This window comes from Mercenaria mercenaria, chromosome 1, assembly GCF_021730395.1.
Source record: "Mercenaria mercenaria strain notata chromosome 1, MADL_Memer_1, whole genome shotgun sequence".
NCBI lineage: Eukaryota > Metazoa > Mollusca > Bivalvia > Venerida > Veneridae > Mercenaria > Mercenaria mercenaria.
In genome coordinates, this window is record NC_069361.1 from 30,563,574 (window position 1) to 30,585,251 (window position 21,678).

Genomic DNA, 21,678 nt, shown 5'->3' on the forward strand with positions numbered 1-21,678 from the left:
ATTACGGAGGATAATTTTGGAGCTGCGCAAATTAGTGAATAAACGCAGAAAATGTGACTCACAGGCTTGGAAACAACTAAAAATAAGCTCTTTTTTTAATTTCATTCTCACGTTATCTTTTAACAGCATTACGTAATGTTTATTTCACATACGTGTTTTATTATCAACACAGGGAATATAATATACTGAATGTAACAAAATGTAGTATTTCAATATTATGTTGTAGTTTCCTAGAACAATAAATTTTGAAACCAATTTCTCAAGTGATTTTAATCAATTATTTGTAAGATGTGATGTACTGTTTGTCTCACTTATTAAATAAATGAGAAATGTATACAATAGAAGGAGTTGAAACTCAAAAGGTTGCTCAACACGACAAAAACGAAAATCTTACAGGCTCGGGTAGATGGAGCCAATGGAAACGCATCTTACCGTCCACACCAACTAGCCCCGGGTTGACCAGAACTCAACCGTCTTTCAAATAGTTCATATAATAACTACAATACAGTTGTAAATGTACAATGCAATTTCAATCAAATATAAATTATTCTTTATGGAAGTCGGGGCCCGTATTCATTAACGTTTGAGGTCTGAAACTTAGACTTGAAAATGCTAACTTCCCATCTTGATCTGTTATCGTCTAAGACACAAAGCTTGCAATTAAACTTTTCAGAAATCTGCTATCTTCGAGTAATGATTGCTCAGAAATTTTCAGCTGTAGGAATTGGATATGGATGAAGTTTTGGCAAACTGAATATTTGTCTAACTTTCGAAATTAAATATTGACGAATTCGGACCCAGAATGTCATACCATTATTGTTTTGTTTTTTGTTGGGTTTTTCTTCTTTCTTTTTTTTTCTCGGAGAATTGTACAACAAATGGTTTACATTCAATCAAACCATTCAATACTCTAAATCATGAAGGTATGAATCTTTACATGGTGCTTCTAAAGAATGCAGTAGAATCTTTGAGACTGTAAGCAGCAGACTGTATGGTGAAGACAAGGACTGAGAAATGATGTTGGAGTTCACGTATCAGGTCGGGTTGGTTGTTGCCTTCCCTCCTCAACTTGAAAATAGCGTCTTCTATTCCTGGAAAGCTGGCTTCAGGGAATGCACTATACTGTGGTGTCGAGTGAATTAAATGCCTGGAAGATAAAATTATTTTTTTTACTTATTCTAAAAAACTTTCATTGCTCTAATTAGGTGTATTATTGTAACATTACAATAAATTTTATGGCAAAAAAATCTGCGTCCAAAGTTACGCCATCAGAAGAGATATATATAGATTTTGTTGCAGCTTTCTTACTCTCAGGCGACGGACTTATTAGTAACAATTACTCTGTTTATAATATAAACGAGACTTTGTTCTCAACCACTAAACCAATAAGGGTTTTCAGACTGATTCACACTAATAGACTAATAGCTGCATAATATATTTAAAACGAATGAATGTAAAACCTGAAACTGTTTTAAATGGTAAAGCAAATAGTATTTGGTACCAAACACTCCGTGTAGGTTGTCAATTTATTATCAAAATCCGAAATCTTTTGCAAAGCAACTAAAAATTCATACAAGAATATGACAATAAGTTTGTACATATCTCGTATGCCTCAAGTAGAACAACTGTCAATGATACAAATGTTTGGTTTAACCTGTAAATTTGTGACCGTCCTGGTAAACTTGCTGGGTCCAGGAATGTTCTTTCTATTTGAATCATCTGATCATTGATCGTCCGCACATCAACAGGACTGAAAATATCAAAACAATTCTTCTTGATAAATCAATTTTGTTTACATGACAGATGGAAAAATGTTATAAAGATGCTGCTTTTTACCACTTATCTAAATTATGTTTGCTATATCGTAAAATCACGTCCTTGTCGCCTGGAAACATGGTTAATGACACAGTTATCTAGGTCAAGATCTTTTTTACTAGCCAAGACGTGTCCCTTAGGGAAATTCATCGGCATTAGCACATTACTCCAGCAATAAGATATTTCTGTTCCATTTCAAACAAGTTGAAAAAAAACAACCACCCCAGTGGACTGTAGTGAAAGCAAAATGTTATTTCTGATCATTTTATTTTATAAGGGATAGGATGACAACTCCAGTTTCTGTTTAATAAATGTAAACGGTAGATCCGCGGGAAACTTGAATAAAATTAAACACTAACACATCGAGAAAGGTTGTACAAATAACTTGTTTGACGTAAATGCAAGCAATTGTGAACACTTAAATACTTGTGTTATGCAACGGCATTTCAGTGCTTCTGTACCAGTATTAATTTGTTATCATTTTCTCCATCTATACTTCACCAGTAGTGTCTATTGTGAAAACATCGAACAGGGTTCACCTTGCATAGGGTTTGCACTTGCGATTCCATCAGTAGTAGTCTTGCTTTTATCCTACTGACTCAATAAACAGAATTCAGAGCAGACGAAGTACTCTATATATCTGTACATAAATATGGTACACTCACAACAATTAGCTATTTACTGTATTTTGTTTATTGAAAATGTTTCCAAACCTTTAATTTTACAATAATCTTAATTCATTTATTTCACTGCGTTCCCGAAGCAACATTATAAATCAAAGTAGGTTCAATCTCATAATGAACGTACTTTTAACATGCAATTTACAATGAGAATACATATAATTACTTGTTAGTATTTATGCCATCGACCATTTTATGGAAATTGCTCGCCTCTTCTTTATACAAATCAATTACCATGTGTAACTCAGCTGTAATGAAAAAATAAAACACAATCGTTATTAGGTTAAGTTTAACTATTTCATGATGGCTGATTCGATTTATGTGGTTAAATAAAAAGAAACTGATTTTACTGCATTAATCCGTTCTAACCAGTTTACGGTTGTGAGTTTGTTACTTTGAAATGCTTCCGAATTTCTTTGTTTCTGTTTCCTCTGATGGTAACTGCTTTATATTTTTTTTTGCAAAACGAGTTATCTGAAAAATGTGAAATCTTACATTTTGCATAAACGAGCTGTTTTAAATAAACTTACTGCCACCCACATTCCTTGCAAAGAAACTCATTCATATCCAAACCATTTACTAATAAACTTTGATAAGGTGGCAAATGAGTCCATTAAGTACAGGGGTGTTCAAAGACAATCCATCATAAAATTATCTTGGGGGTATATTGTAAAGCAAGTATTAGTTACCTGTACTGGAAAATAAACAGTGTCGATTGTATTTAGGTCAACTGCCACATTATCAACGTTTATTAGTATATCACGAGTTAAATGTTTTACAAGTATGAATACCGCTTTTCGCTTCTCTCTTTTCTATAAAGACTGTGAATTAAATTGTGTAAGTTAAGGTTTTCGATTTTTCCACCCTACCTGTTCATTCTCGGTTAGGGTAAAACATACAATTTTATTTTGGCAATGAGAAATCACAAAATTAGCGGAAACTGGTGAACACTATATACAGCTAAGACCTTTACTTCTTCACTCATGACCAATGGTAAAGGTCGCTCACTTTGGATCATTTGTCTTTTATCAATTTTGGCTCGAGCCTCATATGGTACGTTGAATTTATCATGCGAGGAAGCCATCAAACTGGCTTACGCAGAGTCGGTGGTTCTAACCAGGTCCCCGCCCATGATGAAATGCATCTGGTATCTTCCTCCACCATCAAATTTGAAAGTCGCCATATAACCTTTCACTGTGTCTGAGCAACGTTAAATCTAACCATTCTCCCTTAACATTGGTTTATATTTAAATATGTAAATGTTTGCACAAAGTTGTTTTAACATAGATACGGCTATTTTTTTCATTCTAAAATATTTGGATAATTCTGGTTTAGATGATGTAAAGTTGAACATTTAAACCATGCTTACTGATGTTGAGCTTATAGTCAATAATTTCTTTAGTTGCATTCTTCTCCAGAGCGTATGTATAGTGGTCTAGAAATAGCCCATAGTCTGACATGTTGAATGGAATGATCTTGGAGTCGGCAAGGTCTCTAAGAAGTTCTCCAGACATTTTACCTATAGTGGTATGAAGCTGAAACAGATTGCATTTCATATTAAGACCTCAGATACATAAATTCTAAAAGCAATATGATAGTAACAACAGACTTGATTTGATTATGTTCGTGGCAGATAATGAAATGAGTTACGGATAATATTAATTAAACAGAGACAACTACCGAAAAGAAACAGCAACGTTCCAAGAACGAAGTCATCAAATATACTCAGAGTGCTTGATTTTTCATATGTTCTGGGAAGTATAACATCGTTTAAATAGCATGCAATCATTATTTGAGCCGCACCATGAGAAAACCAACAAAGTGCTTTTGCGACCAGCATCCGCGCAGTTTGGTGAGGATCCATGCTGTTTGCTAACGGGTTCTTTAATTGCAATAGGCTTTGAAAGCGAAAAGCATTGGCCCTGACTAGACTGCGCGGATGCGCAGGCTGGTCTAGATCTATGCAGGTGGCAAATGCATTATGTTGGTGTTCTCATGGTGCGGCTCATTTCTCATTTTGGCAATATCAGATCTGATGTTCAGTGATGGTAGCTAACGATTAAAAGGGATGTTTGCTGTTGGCTTTATCTTATCTAGGGGCATTGATATTCTCAATCATTGATGATTTTTTTTATTAACAAATCAATGTGAACAAAATAGATTATGTTTTAGTATACACGTACATTAGTAACTTTGCTATTGTTTGTACAAACATATAACTTAATGTTGTTACATAGGGTTTAAATAAATATTATTAGGTATAAAGTCTGGTGAAGAATAATTGTGATGCTCGCTTTAGTCAGGTGGCCTTTAAATGGAAATGACAGAGTAACATGTCACATATTGCTAAATGTCGTGTTGCATTATCGATATATAATTCATTGTTTCTAAGTATTCAATATGAACTTTCCAAACTTCATGTGGAAGTCGTGGTTCACAGACACTACACCAGAGAGAAAATATCAGTGGTAACAGTGCGATGGTCTAGTTGTTAGGATGACGGTTGCTCATCCGGGAAGTCGTTGTTCGTGCCCCAAAGTGTAATGACCACACCTTCTCATATCTAATACTTGTTTTTCTCATTACAATCAAACTAACATAAATGTGTGCAAACTAAATTCGTAAGAAGACTTAGACTTGTAAGCAGACCTAGAAATAAATGGTTAAATGTTACGCTAGCTAATCACTGAATGTCGTTTCGTGTTTCATTTTCTTATTAGTTAATGAAATAGGGACATGACTTATCTGTGCAAAGTTATTCAAAGAAAAGATCTTACAACAAAACCTGGATCTATGAGTTCATCCACCGCATAGAACGTCTCGTAGCTTGTATGATAGAGTGGATAAAATAGGATATTCTCCCCAGACTGAAAAAAAGGTTAGCACAGTATCCGATAGAGTAACATCAGCAGCATTGCATTTTTGTATTCTGCTAAAATTATTTTTGCTTGCTAATCTACCTGATCATGCAGTGTTGAAAAAAAAAGAAAAGATGAGTACGAAACTCTTTAACAAAACTCTTCTCTCATGAATATACAGTTAATATTTGAAATTACTACATGAATTCTTATATAAATTCGCGGTCCAAAGTTCGTGCCGTTGCCGTAAAAGGATAGTTACATTCCTAGACTGACTATAACCGTAGTGGATTTGTACTACATGCACTTTGCTATAAAAGGAAACTTACGTAGTCCTGATCATAACGAAAATCAGCACATGTTATCCCTGCTCGCATCTGAAACGTTCCATAGTCACTACCGCCACCTGGCGAGACTATCCTTCAAGTATGAAACGGTATAAATGATTTAAGGTCGATCATCACCTTAGGACCGGAATGTAGAAGTTTGACGGTAAAGAATGAAATTTGGCTCAGATATGGATCTAACTCTATATTTTCAGAATGTATGTTCCTTTTTCGATTCTACGTTTGTGCGTTTACGTTAAAAGCGCCACCTGGTGGCGCCCGGTTTTTCACGTCAATTGCTCGTTTTTCTGTCATCATTTCAATATTTTTGGCGATTTCATTATTTTTTCGATTGCGCATTTAGTTGTCTATTCCAATGGATTTGACGAAATCTAAATGTATTTATTGCATTATAAGACCGTCAGTTTTCTGAAAACAAATTGGCTGACGCCGAAATCGTTATGAAATTTCGACGTGCAAATTTACACATTCCTATAACTTTTTTTCCGTGCGGTGAAAGTGTTTCATTTTTTGAAATAGTCTACTGCTGCGTCTGCTTTTTAAAATAAACAAATAAAAAAGGTATGTGTTCTCGTTGGATTTTTTGCTAAAAATCTTTGAAAATCACAGATAAATGCCGAAAAGCCCGACGCGTAAGACTGTAGAAACCATGACGTTACCGTGCTAAATATGTTCCGTTAATACAATATAACAGAATACTGTAAATTTCATACAGTACTGTAATATTCTTATAATAATTCTAAACGGTTGGCAGAAAAAAATGATTTCAGATGGTTGAAGTATATATTTTTAGTGACCACACAGTTTATTAAAAATGAGAAGCTTCACATATATTTGCAACATGTATATGTAATACTGCACATGTGCGATACAGATAGTAGCACACGGAAGGCCGAATGAGAAGACATTGTAATTTACAGGAACATTGTTTCCGAATAACGACAGTTGATTGAGACGCTCCTATCAAATTATGCAAACCGCTATTTTTACTTGATGAAATTGTTTTTTGTTTTTAATACATACATGCTCGCCAACACTGTTACATGTATAATATAGGAAAAATGTTTAATTCTCGATTTATTTAGTGCCGGATTTTCAACAGTATTTTAGTTATGGAAATGATTGTATAAAATAGCGAATGCGTTCGTGCGTGCTGTAGTTAGTAGTGTGACTAATAATGCGTGCGCACGCACATGCGTTCCTGTGTGTGACTCAAGCTCGGGAATGAGTTGCTATACAATTAAGATAGTATCCAAGATATATCCATTATTGTATTTAAAACAGCTTTTAGCTATTTTTAAACGTTTCACCTAAGCGCAGTATATTAAAAATAATGCAGAAATATCGAAAAAAATGCATGTTTACAGTACACCATCTCATCTCCAAGCAGTATTATCGAAAAACAGAGTTTGGCAAAGAAGAGAAAATGGGCTCGCTAGAAATAGCTTTTCAGGTATACGGTAATTAACTTTGATCATTACATATTTTGTTTTATACCTAAAAGAACGCTTATATTTTGAAAAAAGTGCTGCAGCTCTTCACAGAGATGATGTCATTATCTGAATGAACTTTGCTTAGTATTTGAACGCACCGCTTCCCCTCCCTAAACCCAACGAAGTTGTGGGACGTTTTTTTCGGAGTCATTTGACCGTCGGTGTCTATGCTCAAATTTTGCGAAGCTTTGCTGATTTACGGCCCCTCATAGCAAAGGAGTGTGTGGTGAACTACATAAACAATGGACTAAGTCACTTGTAGATTTCTTGGGGTAACGATCTGAAACTTGATGAGGAAATGTAGAAGTGCTTGACGCATTTTTCATGTTACACATTTCTGATGTACATCCACGCGCGGTTTCACATTTCGTACAGAAATTTGTAGTCCTGTTTAGCGCCATATAACCTATACTGTGTTGGTGCGCCGTAAAACCAAAATAAATAAATAAGAAATATGGTGAATGATCGCCAGTATGGGTAGAACAGCGTAACAGAATTTCATGTAACACATTTCTGATCCGCACCTCATGCGCATGTCAACATTTTTTTCAGGTATTAGGTTTGAAATGAGCATTCCCACCCGCAAGGGTAAAAATGTGTAACAGATTTTCCATAAGACACAATTTTTATGCGCATCTCATTCCTATTATTACGCTATTGGGTTGGCAGGGCGGTTTTGTTTTTTTGTTGTTGTTTTTTTTTGTTACCTTAGGTGATTTTATAGTTTCAATTTACCATCGCCTAGAAGACGGATACTTCGTTTCAGTTTCGTAAAGTCAAACGTTTATCCCATCAAGGTCAAACTTCAAGTTCGGTCATATGAATTTTGCTGCTTGGTAATGTCTTTCATTTATATCTGAACAGTTGTGCAACTGTTCTAACACTGTCAAATTGTACAGCCATGCGTGCAGATAGATCGTCGTCACAAAACAGAGAAAGTATGGTAACAGCAAAGTTGCGGATAAGACATGTTGTTTTGTACAAAATAATTCACATATATTTATCTATTTATTTTCGTGTTAAAAAAGTTTTGAAAGGCGGGTGAAATTAAAAGACAGTTCGCATACTGATTAAATCAACAGAAAGTTTACGTGCTGTTAAGCTTTACGCCATAATAGAAAACATAATTTTATATATTTCTTTGGTTTAAACATATTTTATTTCCCAATATGTATATTTCAAATGATTATTTACATACATAAATTCTGGATTGGACTGGAAGCCAGTAGGCTTATTGAAGTCCTCTCCATATATATAATCAATTTACACAGAATCCTGGCGTTATTGAACTTATGAAAAGGAAATGCTCTCTTATATTGTATTTGAGTTTATCTAAGTTATCGGAAAAGAAACATATCAAACTAGCTGCGTTCTGGAAAGGTACCTTCACTGTGGAAAATTGCTCAAGTCTGTGCCATTCACAAGAAAAACGATCCACAAGAAATTAGCAATTACCGACCGATTTCTCTACTCAGTGCCCTTAACAAAGTTCTCGAACGAATTATGCACAAACACATCTTTAATTTCTATCGTGACCATCAATTTTTCTCACCTCTTCAGTCTGGTTTCATGCCCAAGGATTCAACTGTTAACCAACTTACTTCAATGTACCACTCTTTCTGTCAGGCTCTAGACGAAGGGAAAGAGGTCCGTGCAGTCTTTTGCGATATCTCAAAGGCTTTCGACCGGGTGTGGCATCGCGGCTTGTTGTACAAACTTCGCCAAAGTGGCATTTCCGGTCAGGTTCTCTCGTGGCTTGAAAACTACCTCTCTGATAGAAAACAATTTGTTGTCTTGTCTGGTACCCGTTCTGATACAGTTACTATTTCTGCTGGAGTTCCCCAGGGTTCAATCATTGGGCCTCTTCTTTTTCTTGTGTACATAAACGACATTGTTACTACCATCTCCTCTCCAATACGTCTTTTTGCTGACGATACAACTCTTTACATTATTGTTGACAATCCTGCAACTGCTGCAAACCAACTAAACTCTGATCTTCTCCTAATTAACTCTTGGGCTACCAAATGGCTCGTGTCTTTCAATCCTTCCAAAACTGGGTCAGTAATAATCACACGCAAAAGAACCAAACCAGTACATCCACCAATCATTTTCAACAATACACACATAGCAAACGTTACTGTTCACAAACACCTGGGTGTCACTTTCTCAGACAACGGTACCTGGACAAACCACACTCACGAAATCAAAAACAAAGCCTGGCAACGTATACACATACTCAGATCCCTTAAATTCACTCTAGATAGAAAATCCCTTGAAACTTTATACATTTCTTTCATCCGACCTGTTCTTGAATACGCTGACATTGTATGGGATAATATCCCTCAAGGTGAACAAGACGACCTTGAACGCATACAACTGGAAGCTGCTCGAATCATATCTGGTGCTACTCAACTTGTTTCCTTCGCAAATCTCTATCGAGAAACTGGACTCGAACCTCTAAAGGATCGTAGAAGAAAACATAAGCTTATTCTTTTCTACAAAATGGTAAATTCACTTACGCCCTTATATCTCACAGACATGATTCCAACTACTGTAGGACACATCACCCCGTATGGTCTACGTAACTCTGAAGACATAAGAAACATCTCCTGTAACAGTCAACTCTTCGCAAACTCCTTCTTACCATCTACAATTACCTCTTGGAATTCCCTATCTGACAATATAAAAAACTCACTATCAATATCAGCCTTCAAACATGCTATTAATAAACACAATCCAAATGTTCCAAACTTCTACTATTCTGGAAATAGAGAAGCCTCAATACAACATGCAAGATTACGCATGCACTGTAGCTCTCTTAAACAACACCTTTTCTCTAAAAACATCATTGATAGCCCTTTTTGTGATTGTGGAGTCATCGAGGATACAAACCACTTTCTTCTGTCCTGTCCTCTATATACAAATCAAAGAACTGCCCTTTTAAACAAACTAGCAAACATAACACCAGTCACTACAAATATTCTACTTTTTGGAAATGACACTCTTGACAACAACACAAACACGATTATATTTCAACATGTACATGACTACATCACTCAAACCCAACGTTTCAAACACTGAACCCACACTTGCTTCTACCTGGAACTTGACCCTCCTTTCTCTTTCTCTACATCTTTCATCTTCCACTCTTTTCTATTTAACTTAACATTACATATGCGATACCTGATATCGTTGCAACTATTATCATTGTACGTATGCTGCTCATGCTTGCTAAGCTATTCATTCCAAGTTTTCATTTATTTCTTATTATCAACCATCACTTTACATATTTATATATTGTTTCACGTAGGTTTAAACCCATATAACTGAAATGTTTGAACACCGTAAGTGCAGCATTATACGACCTTCAGAAGCGAGGCATTAGCATAAGCTCCAAGCTTTCTCCTCAATTCTGTGAGCAATCATTAACACCTTTTGAAATTTGTTATATTATATTGTATAGCTATAACTTTGTAGTGTGTATATTGTATGAATTGCATGTAATTCATTTGAAAAATAAATATTTTTTAAACCAAACTAGCAAAAACAAAACAATGGTATATTAATCAAAATCAAAATATAATGTAGATTATATTTCTTTGACATCTTTCAACTCAATCTTGTCCATTGAAATATATAATATACACTTACTTTTTTTACCTGATCTCTTATACATACTGTGCCGCGTGCTGAAATTATCTAAATAACAATATCCAGTTACATGTATTTTTTTGTTTATTTAATATGTGAAAGTTGAAATACATTAAATAGAGCACTGTGTACTGTGAATTGTAGTTATGTCCTTGATTAGAAACATAGAAATAACTTGTTATAGATAATCTTCCTATAATTTTTGTTAAAAAATGTTATAAATTTTCGAAAACTTCCAATGCTGTATCACGGTGATTATGTTCCATGTCTAAATAGGTGCTTGCATAATAAAAAATTGAACATAAAACTTTTTCAAAAATGTCTTATTCATAACGAAATTTTGTTTACCTTTTCAACAGGAAAGAAATAGCCCTTAAGCAAACGCCGTGAATAAAAACAACAAAAAAGAAGAAATTTCCTCGCGTTAATAAATGACGCAATACATCAAAGCCCTATGTCGGCGTATTAAAAAAATAATATCAGTTTGAAAAGTCTGTATTTGTGATAAAACTAGACTGGTGTACAGTTGAAAAAAAAAACATATAAACTTGACGGTTCTATCTAAAGCCGTAGTTACCCCGTTTATTGTTACAGTCTTGACTTGCTAAATATCTTGGAATGTCGTGTCTTGTAACGGCCTGTCCTGTAACGACGTGATATAATGTCCTTAAAAACGTCGCGCTTTTCGACATTTAACTACGACTTTCAAAGTATTTTAGCAAACAATCCAACGAGAACACATGCCTTTTTATTTGATAATTTTAAAGGATGAACATTACCACAGATGCTTTCAAAAAATGAAACACTTTGTTGCCAAAATATTATTAAAATTATGACAGAAAAACGAGCAATTGACGTAAAAAATCGGGTGCCGCCAGGTGGCGCTTTTAATGTAAACGCACAAACGTAAAATCGAAAAAGATACATACATTCTGAAAATATAGAGTTTGATCTATATTTGAGCCAAATTTCATACTTTTCCGTCGAACTTCTACATTCCGGTCCTAAGGTGTGGATCGACCTTAATATGCGTAAGATATCTCTGTAATTCATAAGGACTGCAAATGTGTCAATATTCCAAGAATATTATATAAACGTTAATTGCAAATGAATATTTAAGTACTTTGACAATTATTTATTCATAATGTGGATTAAAGTGCCTGGTTTTAAACAAAAATAAAGACTGGATAGATTATATAAATCTTAAACATTATATACAAAGACAAAAGACTTGCAGTCTGCAGCTCGTTGATTAGGCATCAGACTGTTAAAAAAGAAATCAGTATGGTCATAAGGTATGCTGGACAGACAAACTTTATTACATGATTCCTTTGAAGAAATGGCGGGTTTATAATTTGTACTATTGACCGGTCAATACTTCAATACTAAATTTTGTTTGACTTAAGTCAAAACTTGACAAAAATATAACTTTTTTCCAGATGTCATAAAATAAAACACTTATTGACTGGCTTGCCGGTCCATAGTCAAACTCTTCTGACAACTGACCGGCAATCCAGTCAATAAGTCTATACTATATACAGTACTGAGGAATATTGAGCTTGGATCCATCTTGCGGGTTCGTGAGTGGTTTTCTGGAATACCATGCGTCATAAACCGTAGGGTTTTCAATGTCAGTCGTGTTTGGATTAGGCACCTGTAAAAGTCCAAATGATACGGGACAATAAATATCTTAAAAGTTGTTTTAGCCAGAGGATCAAACTGTTTTCGTTATTTCGAGTTTAAACAGAAAACATAATTATATCTAAGGGTGTGTTAAATTGAATCATGTTCTTGACAGTGCCTAAGTGAAAGTATGCATACTCACCTTTTGTGCGGCACGATACATGGCTGTGAAAACAGGGGGACTTCCACGACCACGAATCGAATAATTCCCTGAAAATGTTAATACAATAGGGTTATTATAACAGTAGCTTGATCTGGGATGCAGTATTCAGCTCGAGTGGATTTTGCCAGATCGGATCTCACGAGGCGCGCAAGCGCCGAGTGTGATCCGACCTTGCAAATTCCTCGAGAGTCGAATACAAAGTCCCAGATCTAGCTACTGTTATAATGACCCTTTTATTATATACCTTTTCCATTTTGATTCTTGTTTTGTTCTTGAACGAAATCTTCAATGTTTATCGACATTAAATGGAAATTAGTGAAGTCTTTATGTGCGCTATTTATAGAAATGTGTCGGGTCATGCATATTTATGAAAGTAGTCCGGCAGCATACAATACGGAAGGTACAATACGGAATTTAAAAGGTACAATACGGAATTTTTGTCTGTCTGTTCATATTTAATTGTGAAATACAAGCCGCTTTTTTACAGAATTTATATAGGTATATAATAAATTGAAATGTTAGTACTTTAATCAAGAAGGTAAAGCGATAGGCTAAGTAGTATTCACTGTTTATGTTTCAAAACGCCGACGATTACCTTCTTAAACCCAAGTCACACATACGGCGCGGATAACTACTCCGTACCGATCCGTGCCTAAGCGGTACCTCAAAGAAGTGATCCGTATCAATCCGTACAAACACTTGGTCAAAACGTATTAAAGACTTATCCCAAACTTACAAGTTTCTCCAACTTTTGAACATGCACAACAATTTGCGCGATCCGTAGCCATCTTAGCGTGACTTTGGTCCAACTTGGTTGAAACTCTTTTATCCGTAGTCAAACGTACTAAAACGTAGTTATCCGTACTGAAACTTACCTTGCTGTAGCTGAACATAGTTATCCTAGGTCGTAGTTCAACGTAGTTCACCGCAGATCCGTCCATGCGCTCCATACTTATCCGTGTCCGCCCCCACCCCCACAGACTAATCTCATTCGCACCGTGACTCGACGCACGGACATATCCGTATGTGTGACTGTAGTTTAACGTAATATAAGTGTTTTTTTCCAAAACTTCATTGTTAATTTTGATAAAAGTCGTACTTCGGCATTGGGCATAATACACTAATAAGATGTTGCGACATGTTTTTCTATCTTCTAAGATAAAAAAAATATATTGTATTATTATATACATCATATCAAAAAAGATCATTTACATTTTCATAAGTACCTGTAACCGCAATGTCCATGTTAATATAGGCAACTGACCGGAAGTCTAATACATTACTGTTCTCCTGAAAGCAAAACGTATTGTTCTCATTTCATTTGCAACATATTGCACTTGAACATCAAAGGTTGTGGTACAAGAGGAGATACCAAAACCATTCCAGTGCTATATCAAAGTGGAATATGAATAGACACTCTATCACATTTCAAAATCAATACCTGCACTATTTGAAACTTGCAGAAGGGAATCTCTGTCTAAATATTTATAGTTTTAATTCCATTTATTTGAAATTTTGTGCCGTGAAAAACGAAAAGAGCCTTAAGTGTTCGTAGAAATGATAAATAGAATCTCCATTAATTAAACATTTTCTAGTTTTGACGAAAAGTGTGTGCGTTTGTTTCGTTGATGTTAGATAATGTTTAATTTAATCATTTGATGTCATGTATATAATGAAATTTCTTGCATTTTGAAGTGCTGGTGCATCCATTCATATTTATTATTATAATATTACTTTACAAGTATTTAAGTTTTTTTTTTCTAAACTTGGTGTTTTAAACGAACTCTTACATTAAATAATCAATACCGAACGTATATTTTATGTTTTTTTAAATTGATTATCCTAGGCACATTTTTTTTTTCTCAATAATCAACAATAAGCATACTTCAATCCACTCCGTAGAGCCAATAAGTCCAAACTCCTCCGCTCCCCAGCTACAGAAGATGATGGAACGTCGGGGCCTCCACCTACCTGAAATATAAGATGAAAATAATACATTGGGTATATAACCATTATCTCAAAACATACTGTTCATATATATACACCTTTGAAGCGATAAATTACGAAGTCCTTGAGCATGAATCTTCAAGGTAAAATATATTGAAGATCTAAGAGAAAAGCTGTTACCTTCCTTGACAAGTTGACCGAGCACCCTGGATAATTCCATCATTGTAGCTGTACCGCTGGAAGGATCTACAGCACCCAGAACCCACGAATCCCTATGATTGCCAAGCATTACATAGCGGTCTAAAATCATATAATTCTATTATGTTAAATGGCCTAGTATATGTTTCTCACAAAACTGTCGGTTATCGTTTTACTGGCCGGAATAATTATAAGAACAAGATAACAAGAAAGTATAAAATCTTCGATTGTTTCGTTGTTTACTGTATTTATAATAATGATGAAGAGGAGAAGTTTGCTAATCACATCTATAAAACTTTCAGTTCAGACTTGAACTACGCGACAGATACAGGCAATAAGTATGTCAAAATTTCATCAAAAGGGGTCAAAGTCGACTGAAGTCATTTCTTCACATTTTTTTACAAGACAGTGTTTAAATTGCTTTAACAATACGTGATGGATATAAATTCACTAAGCACGGTTTAGAATTTAAAGCTTGCCCGGTTAAGTTTCTATGATGAACTTGTCCATCTTTCAATTTGGACCGTGCCATTATCTGTTAAAAGGGGTGCTTACCAAACCGACACTGACTGAATGGCGAACAGTGCAGATCTTGATAAGTCTGCACGATTGTGCAGGCTGATCATGATCTGCACCGGTCGCAAAGGCAGAATCAATCGTGTCCAGCAAGATAAGGTTTAAACCATCAGGCATACCTGGTTCCACTTCGCCCCTTATCATTCCAAAGGCATTGTATGCAACTCTTCTTTCATTTCGTGTATTCACATTCAATTCTAAAACTCTGAAAAAATATCTCATAATATCAAGATCTCTCGACAATATGCAACTTTACACAACATGTAGCACTGGAACTATTCACGTCAGCAAAATTACTTAAATTAGTAATATGATAACACGTTGAAACGCCTCAGAGAAATTTGTACATACAATAATCGAATTCTTGTTTATATTGGTTACCATTTTCCTATTCTGAGAATTCTGACTTATAAAGTAAGTCAAATTAGGCAATGGAGAAAACATGTTTATTACATGTTTATCAATGAATTATCGAAATATTATATGTAATATATCTGGTATTTTCACAATGAAAAGTATCAAATTTATTTTTCACCGGTAAAAGACTATATAATGGGTAAATCTAGTCAAAACATGAAATAAAAATATGGCTATGCCACTCGAATTCACTCGTGAAAGATATTTCAACCTTACAAATGAATAGCCTCTATGTATATGGATAAAATGTTGTTGTTATGATTCTGATCAGCTTCTTAAATTGAACAGGTTTATGTTACATGAGACAGTATTCTTACAGTGAAGAGTCTGTAAATCCTGGGCCAGTTTTGTACGTAGTTTGGTTCAGAAGCCTACCCGTCCAGTCCGGTGGCGCATCAGGTCCACTGATCATCCTGAAATGTAATTGCCACCGCTTGGAGGAAAACGACTTGAATAAAAAATGCAAACCAATTTTAATTATTTGTCTTATGTCAGCGTGCATCTTTTGTATCTCTGGTGTACAGGTTACCTCCTTTCTTGCGTCAGCTTTTGGAGAAAGTAGTGCATATTGTATTATATATCTATTTCTTGATGCAGCTCAGTAAATCGTGTTGATATTTAAGACGCTGACGTAGCAATGGCCCCGAGTAAAATATTCCTTAACACTAATGATTATGCATGTTTATCACATGTTTGACGTCGCGGGAGTGTAATAAAGCCATTAAATAAAAATGATAAAGTTTCGACGTCGGCGTCGTTAAAGTATAGGATGCGTTGGTCAATTCGACTTGTTTACATAGTAAAATAAAGTAGAATTTTTGATATTTCGACAGGAAAAGCTAACATGTGATAAAAAGAATATTACATTTGTGACTTTCCATATTGAATTTATTCAACTCGTTCAATAAATTCAATATGAAAAGACACTCATGTAATATCCTCTATTAATATTATGATCTAGATGTGCCTTATCATCTGAGGCGAGAAGGTGAATCTTCATGACGTACGAATACTACCATAAAACACAATGCTATCTTACTATTAATAGCTTAATGAAATGGAAAAAACGAATGCGAGATTTTCAAGCATTCAATTATTGGATTAATCTCTAGCAAGTCCGACGCAATCAGGTTAAAATCTCAAAACAGCTCTATCAAACTCGTCAACGTCAGTCCTTGCAGCAGCTCTAAACATCTCTAGCTCTTTCAATTAAAACGCTATATATAACTCACCCAAGTAGTTGTTCTGCAAATTCGAATCCTACTGGCATCGCCGGAATCTTGGGTAGTTCGGACTCTTCGTCTGACTCGTCATATCTGTATGCTGAGGCTGACCAATACATACAAAAAAGTGCTCGATTAAATTATATCGACAAAATGAAAAAAGTGAATACAAATAGTTTTAAGCATTCTTCTTTCAAGGTCTTTCAAGGTCTTTGTGGTTTTAATGAAAATGTTCTATAAATATCTCTGACTGCATTTTTATCTATTTTATTGGTTCAATTTACTGTAAATTGTATATATTTGCGTAACATGATTTAAGCAAATTGTTGCATTTAAATGTTGGCGAAGTTTACGTTTTTTTATTTGTGTCATTACTATTTTCTTCAATTATGACATCGTATTACAGACTTGAAACAAAGAATTGTCAAAATACAGTCGCCTAAATGTACAAAAAATCACCGAGCCTAAAAGAGTTGAAACATTAACTTTACCCAGTTTTACAGTAAATTCTTCTTTTTTTCCAAATTTATACTTACCTATGGCAGGATATCCGGGAGTGAGAGGATCCCCTGTACCTCTAAAAATGCTACCACGTGACGTTGCTGTGGGTGGTATCCAAACGGAGTCAGGATAGTAATCGTCTGTCACCCAGGGAGCGATGTAGTCGGCAGGGTCGGAGTACAGTATCATTCCGATAGCACCAAAATCTTCTGCTCTTTTTACCTACAGATGCAAAAATTATACGTGCAGTATCAGCTAGCTATATAAGGTTTGTATGCGAATGATACAAAGAATTGAAAGGTGAGCTTTAACTTTACAGAATCATTCTATTTTGTTACTCACGAGGCTACTAACGTGATATTGTCAGCTGATGTACATGTCTTATAGCATGCATTTCAGACGTTGACTAAGCTTTTCGAGCTATTCGAACTATGTAAATGCAATTTTAACAATGCACGTGAAATAAGCACTCGTATAAAGAAAATCATGAGGTATTAAAACATTACAGAGTTATGGTTTAGTTTAATCATCTGTAGCATATGCTTAAAATATGCTTTTAAGTTATAAATAAACTAAGAGGAACACGCGGTTAGAGGGTTTTAATTTTTATACTGCTTTTCGTAAAAATGACAATGCCTAGGTCATTCTACTAGATCACACAGCCTGGATCATGTCAGTAGATTGCTGTTGAATTTGTTTAGTAACTGTAAAATGCAAAACAAACAAGAGTTTGTTGTCGTTAACATTTCGGACATTGCATCTCGTCTTTCCGAATGTAACACCGTAATGACAAACGATTCCTTGTTTTGAAGAAATATTAGGTTAGGTTTTCTACAGTATGAAATTGAAATTTGACATAATGATACAGTATACGACTGTTGCGTAACGTTATCATCTTTGAATATGCATGTGTAGCTTTTATCGAAAAGTACCTGTATAAAGAACAGCAACTTGGGATAGAGATCAGTAAAATGTACATTTGAAGTTTTGAGGCTTACAAAAGGAAAACATAACATGCTATATAAGACCAAGCCTTACCTTTCCGGAGCGGCCACCTCTACCATACCTTGCCAGAACAATGCATCCTGAAACATGTATTCCGCTTGCCTGTAAATACTCAAAATCTTCCAGTCTCCCATAGTTTACATACACGATTTGGCCCTGTCGTGTAAATTAAAAATATATATTCTCACATTACAGTGTAATCTGACCTGTTGCTGGGCATAATTGTTGGAAAACTTAAATAGGCTGAGTTTAGATAGTTTTGTAAAATTATAACTTTATTGACATTATTCTTACGAATTTTAGCCTTAACAAATCATTTTATGACGAAACATTCCAACTGCCTGTGGAGGGATTCGAACCCGGGTCGTTTTGGTGCTAGTGCAATGGCATAATCACTGAGCCAAACAGTCAAGTTTTCGTCGTAAAATGCTATACTCTTTGATTTATTATGGCAAAAAGTCGTTAGATGTGGACTCATCCGGGATAACCGCCCCCCCCCCCCCCCCCCCCCCACACACACACCCATTATTGAGGTTCGTATGTGGTATAAGGGAGAACATTAAGTCTTCAAATCAATTAATAGGCAATATTTGGGGGAATATACTTTGTCATTATTTCTGCATTAGTACTTTTTGAGTTGTCTCCCTTCCATCTTTGGTTGGTCCAATTCATTTTTTCTTAGTCATTGTACCGCATTTTGTACAATATTTGTACAATATTGATTTGTGACTGTTTCGATATTTCACTTTGTTTTATCCACATGCATATTATATGCCATAAATAAATCTGAAATCTGAAATCGTTATCATAAATGATGGCTTCTTAACGCATAGCCTGCACGTTTAAAGCTGCATCCGGGGGCCGACTCATAAAATTTCATGTTCTTTGATTTGTTACGGCTAAAAGTTGTAAGTTTATGAAAAAAAAGTTTTAGAATTTTCTGGGATTTTATGTTCCCTAAAAGGACACCTATTTCGTGTACAGTAACACTTTAAAAATGTTAGTATGTATTCTGAACAAACAGTCATAACATGAATATATCCATTAATAGTAATAATTGACCTTTATGTTTACTCAAAGTGCAAAGTTCCCATCGCTCTGTGTTATCTCTTTTTATATTTTTAGGTAGTACTACTCTATTTCTTTTATGGCCATAAATATTTATTGTACATGCTAAAATATTTTTTTCGCTTTACGAAGTGTCAAAAACAACAGCTATATTAATAATCTGATTTCAAAGTTACACAATATAATACAATATTAGTAATAGTTCTGTCCACAATGTAAATCTATTTCTGACTGTGGTTAGATGTATAAACTTACACGAACAGTTCCATTTCCGGAGTACCCCAGGTACGGGAAAGGAAATTCCCATGGTCGTTCTTCATTTGTAAGATTAGCTTCATTGAACGGAGACTGCAGAACCGTATCATATGATGAATTTATAACACTGACTAGATTGGGTTCGACATCATCAGGATAGGAGAGAAGTATATCATACGGCGTTGTTACGGCAACATCAAGGCCGGCGTCCAGCCAGAATTTTCGGATATCATCCGCCTGTTCAAAGTCTCGTTCGGTACCAGCAACATGTGGACTCGTTACAAGTTTTCTAAGATTAATCAAACATGTTTTTTCTTGCAATGTTATGTGCGCTTACTTAGTATTTGTACTTTTTCTAACTTTCTATGATTTATTTAAAATTGCACGTCTATCAGACAGAAAAGTGATTTCATCCACTGCCTTTGAGGACACTGTTTGTGATCAAATATATATATATACATGTATGTAAAACAATAAAAAAAAAACAACAGAAAATTACAGAAAGAAAGTCAAGAAAGTCAGGAGTTGCTATTTGAATTTTCAATCTTTTTTTTTTCAAAACAAAATGGAAAGATGATAGCAAAGAATCATTTTTTTTTAATTCTTGCTGAAAGTAATTAGTTATGATCACTCTTTCTCGTATGGCACACACTGGTTCTAAGATTTTAAGCGAATCTAGGAACCAGTCTCAGAAAACACACTTGTCATTAATCAATCTTAAACATGGGCTAAGTCACAATAAATTAAATACAGGCTCTTTAACCTGAAACCTGGTTTTCAAAGGAAATTAAAATACACATAAACTTTCTTTTCAATGAATATTAAAATAAATTAATTTAAAGAAAAGTATGTTTCTTCATAAACTACACCAACCTCAAATTTTCTCTGATATTAGAAGGGTTGAGTTCCTGCAAGATCCAGTCGCTTACAGATGGATTAGCTTCTCTCACTATCGCTTCCGGTACTCCGGGAAGGAAAACTCCGGAATCGTTTTCTGTACCTTCTTCTGACGAGTCTTTTTCTATTCCAAAATGACCAACCAACAGTCCGATAGCAAATGAGAGGCACAGTAAAAACACTGCTACTATGATATTTCTGTAAGAATGAGTGCTTCTCTTATTATCATCATCACCACCGTCTAAACGAAATGTACTAGATCCCATATTGAATTTTAGACACTGAATTCAGGTCTTGCACAGGAAATAAAATGTAATTTTCTGAAGGCGCATTTGATTTGAAATATGACGGCAGTATATTACCATATACAAATACAACAAGTGTCATTTAGTTGTAAAAATATACAATTTAATGGCACTTTACCATATCAGCTGAAGGACCAGTAACGAGGTTTACCTCGTCACATTTAAAGAGACAATATTTCTAATCTAATAAAATTTCTGCATGCAAGGACGGATCCAGGGAGCCCCCCTCCCCCCACCTCTCCCACCTAAAATCGCCGGAGCATAGGTAATTTGTCTTTTGTTCTGGGTGAAAATAGTGCTAAATATGCATTTTTCTCGCTCGCTACGCTCGCATACGTAATTTGTCTTTTGTTCTGGGTGAAATTAGTGCAAAATATGCATTTTTCTTGCTCGTTACGCCCGCATACGTAATTTATCTCTTGTTCTGGGTGAAAAAAAAAATATGCATTTTTTTTTTCGCTCGCTACACCCGCACAGGTATTTATCATTTGTTCTGGGTGAAAAATACAAAATATGCTCGCATACAAAATGTTGGTAATTTGTCTTTTGTACAAGGTAAAAAATGAAATATGCATTTTTTGGCTCGCTACGCTCGC

General features: G+C 35.0%; 1 protein-coding gene across 1 annotated transcript; it reads right to left on the reverse strand.

Moving 5' to 3' along the window:
- Positions 1–81: 81 nt before the first annotated feature.
- LOC128556979 (N-acetylated-alpha-linked acidic dipeptidase 2-like) lies at positions 82–21,103 on the reverse strand. The gene is made up of 18 exons (XM_053543251.1): positions 20,754–21,103; positions 19,881–20,169; positions 18,591–18,713; positions 17,588–17,774; positions 17,061–17,157; positions 16,146–16,241; positions 15,531–15,616; positions 14,818–14,937; positions 14,576–14,661; positions 13,917–13,980; positions 12,670–12,737; positions 12,389–12,498; positions 5,683–5,773; positions 5,273–5,362; positions 3,865–4,030; positions 2,662–2,743; positions 1,655–1,750; positions 82–1,147 (listed from the first exon to the last, which is right to left on the reverse strand). Exons 1-18 carry the CDS (start codon positions 21,041–21,043, stop codon positions 934–936), a joined length of 2,355 nt encoding a protein of 784 aa, XP_053399226.1. The 5' UTR covers positions 21,044–21,103; the 3' UTR covers positions 82–933.
- Positions 21,104–21,678: the final 575 nt, after the last annotated feature.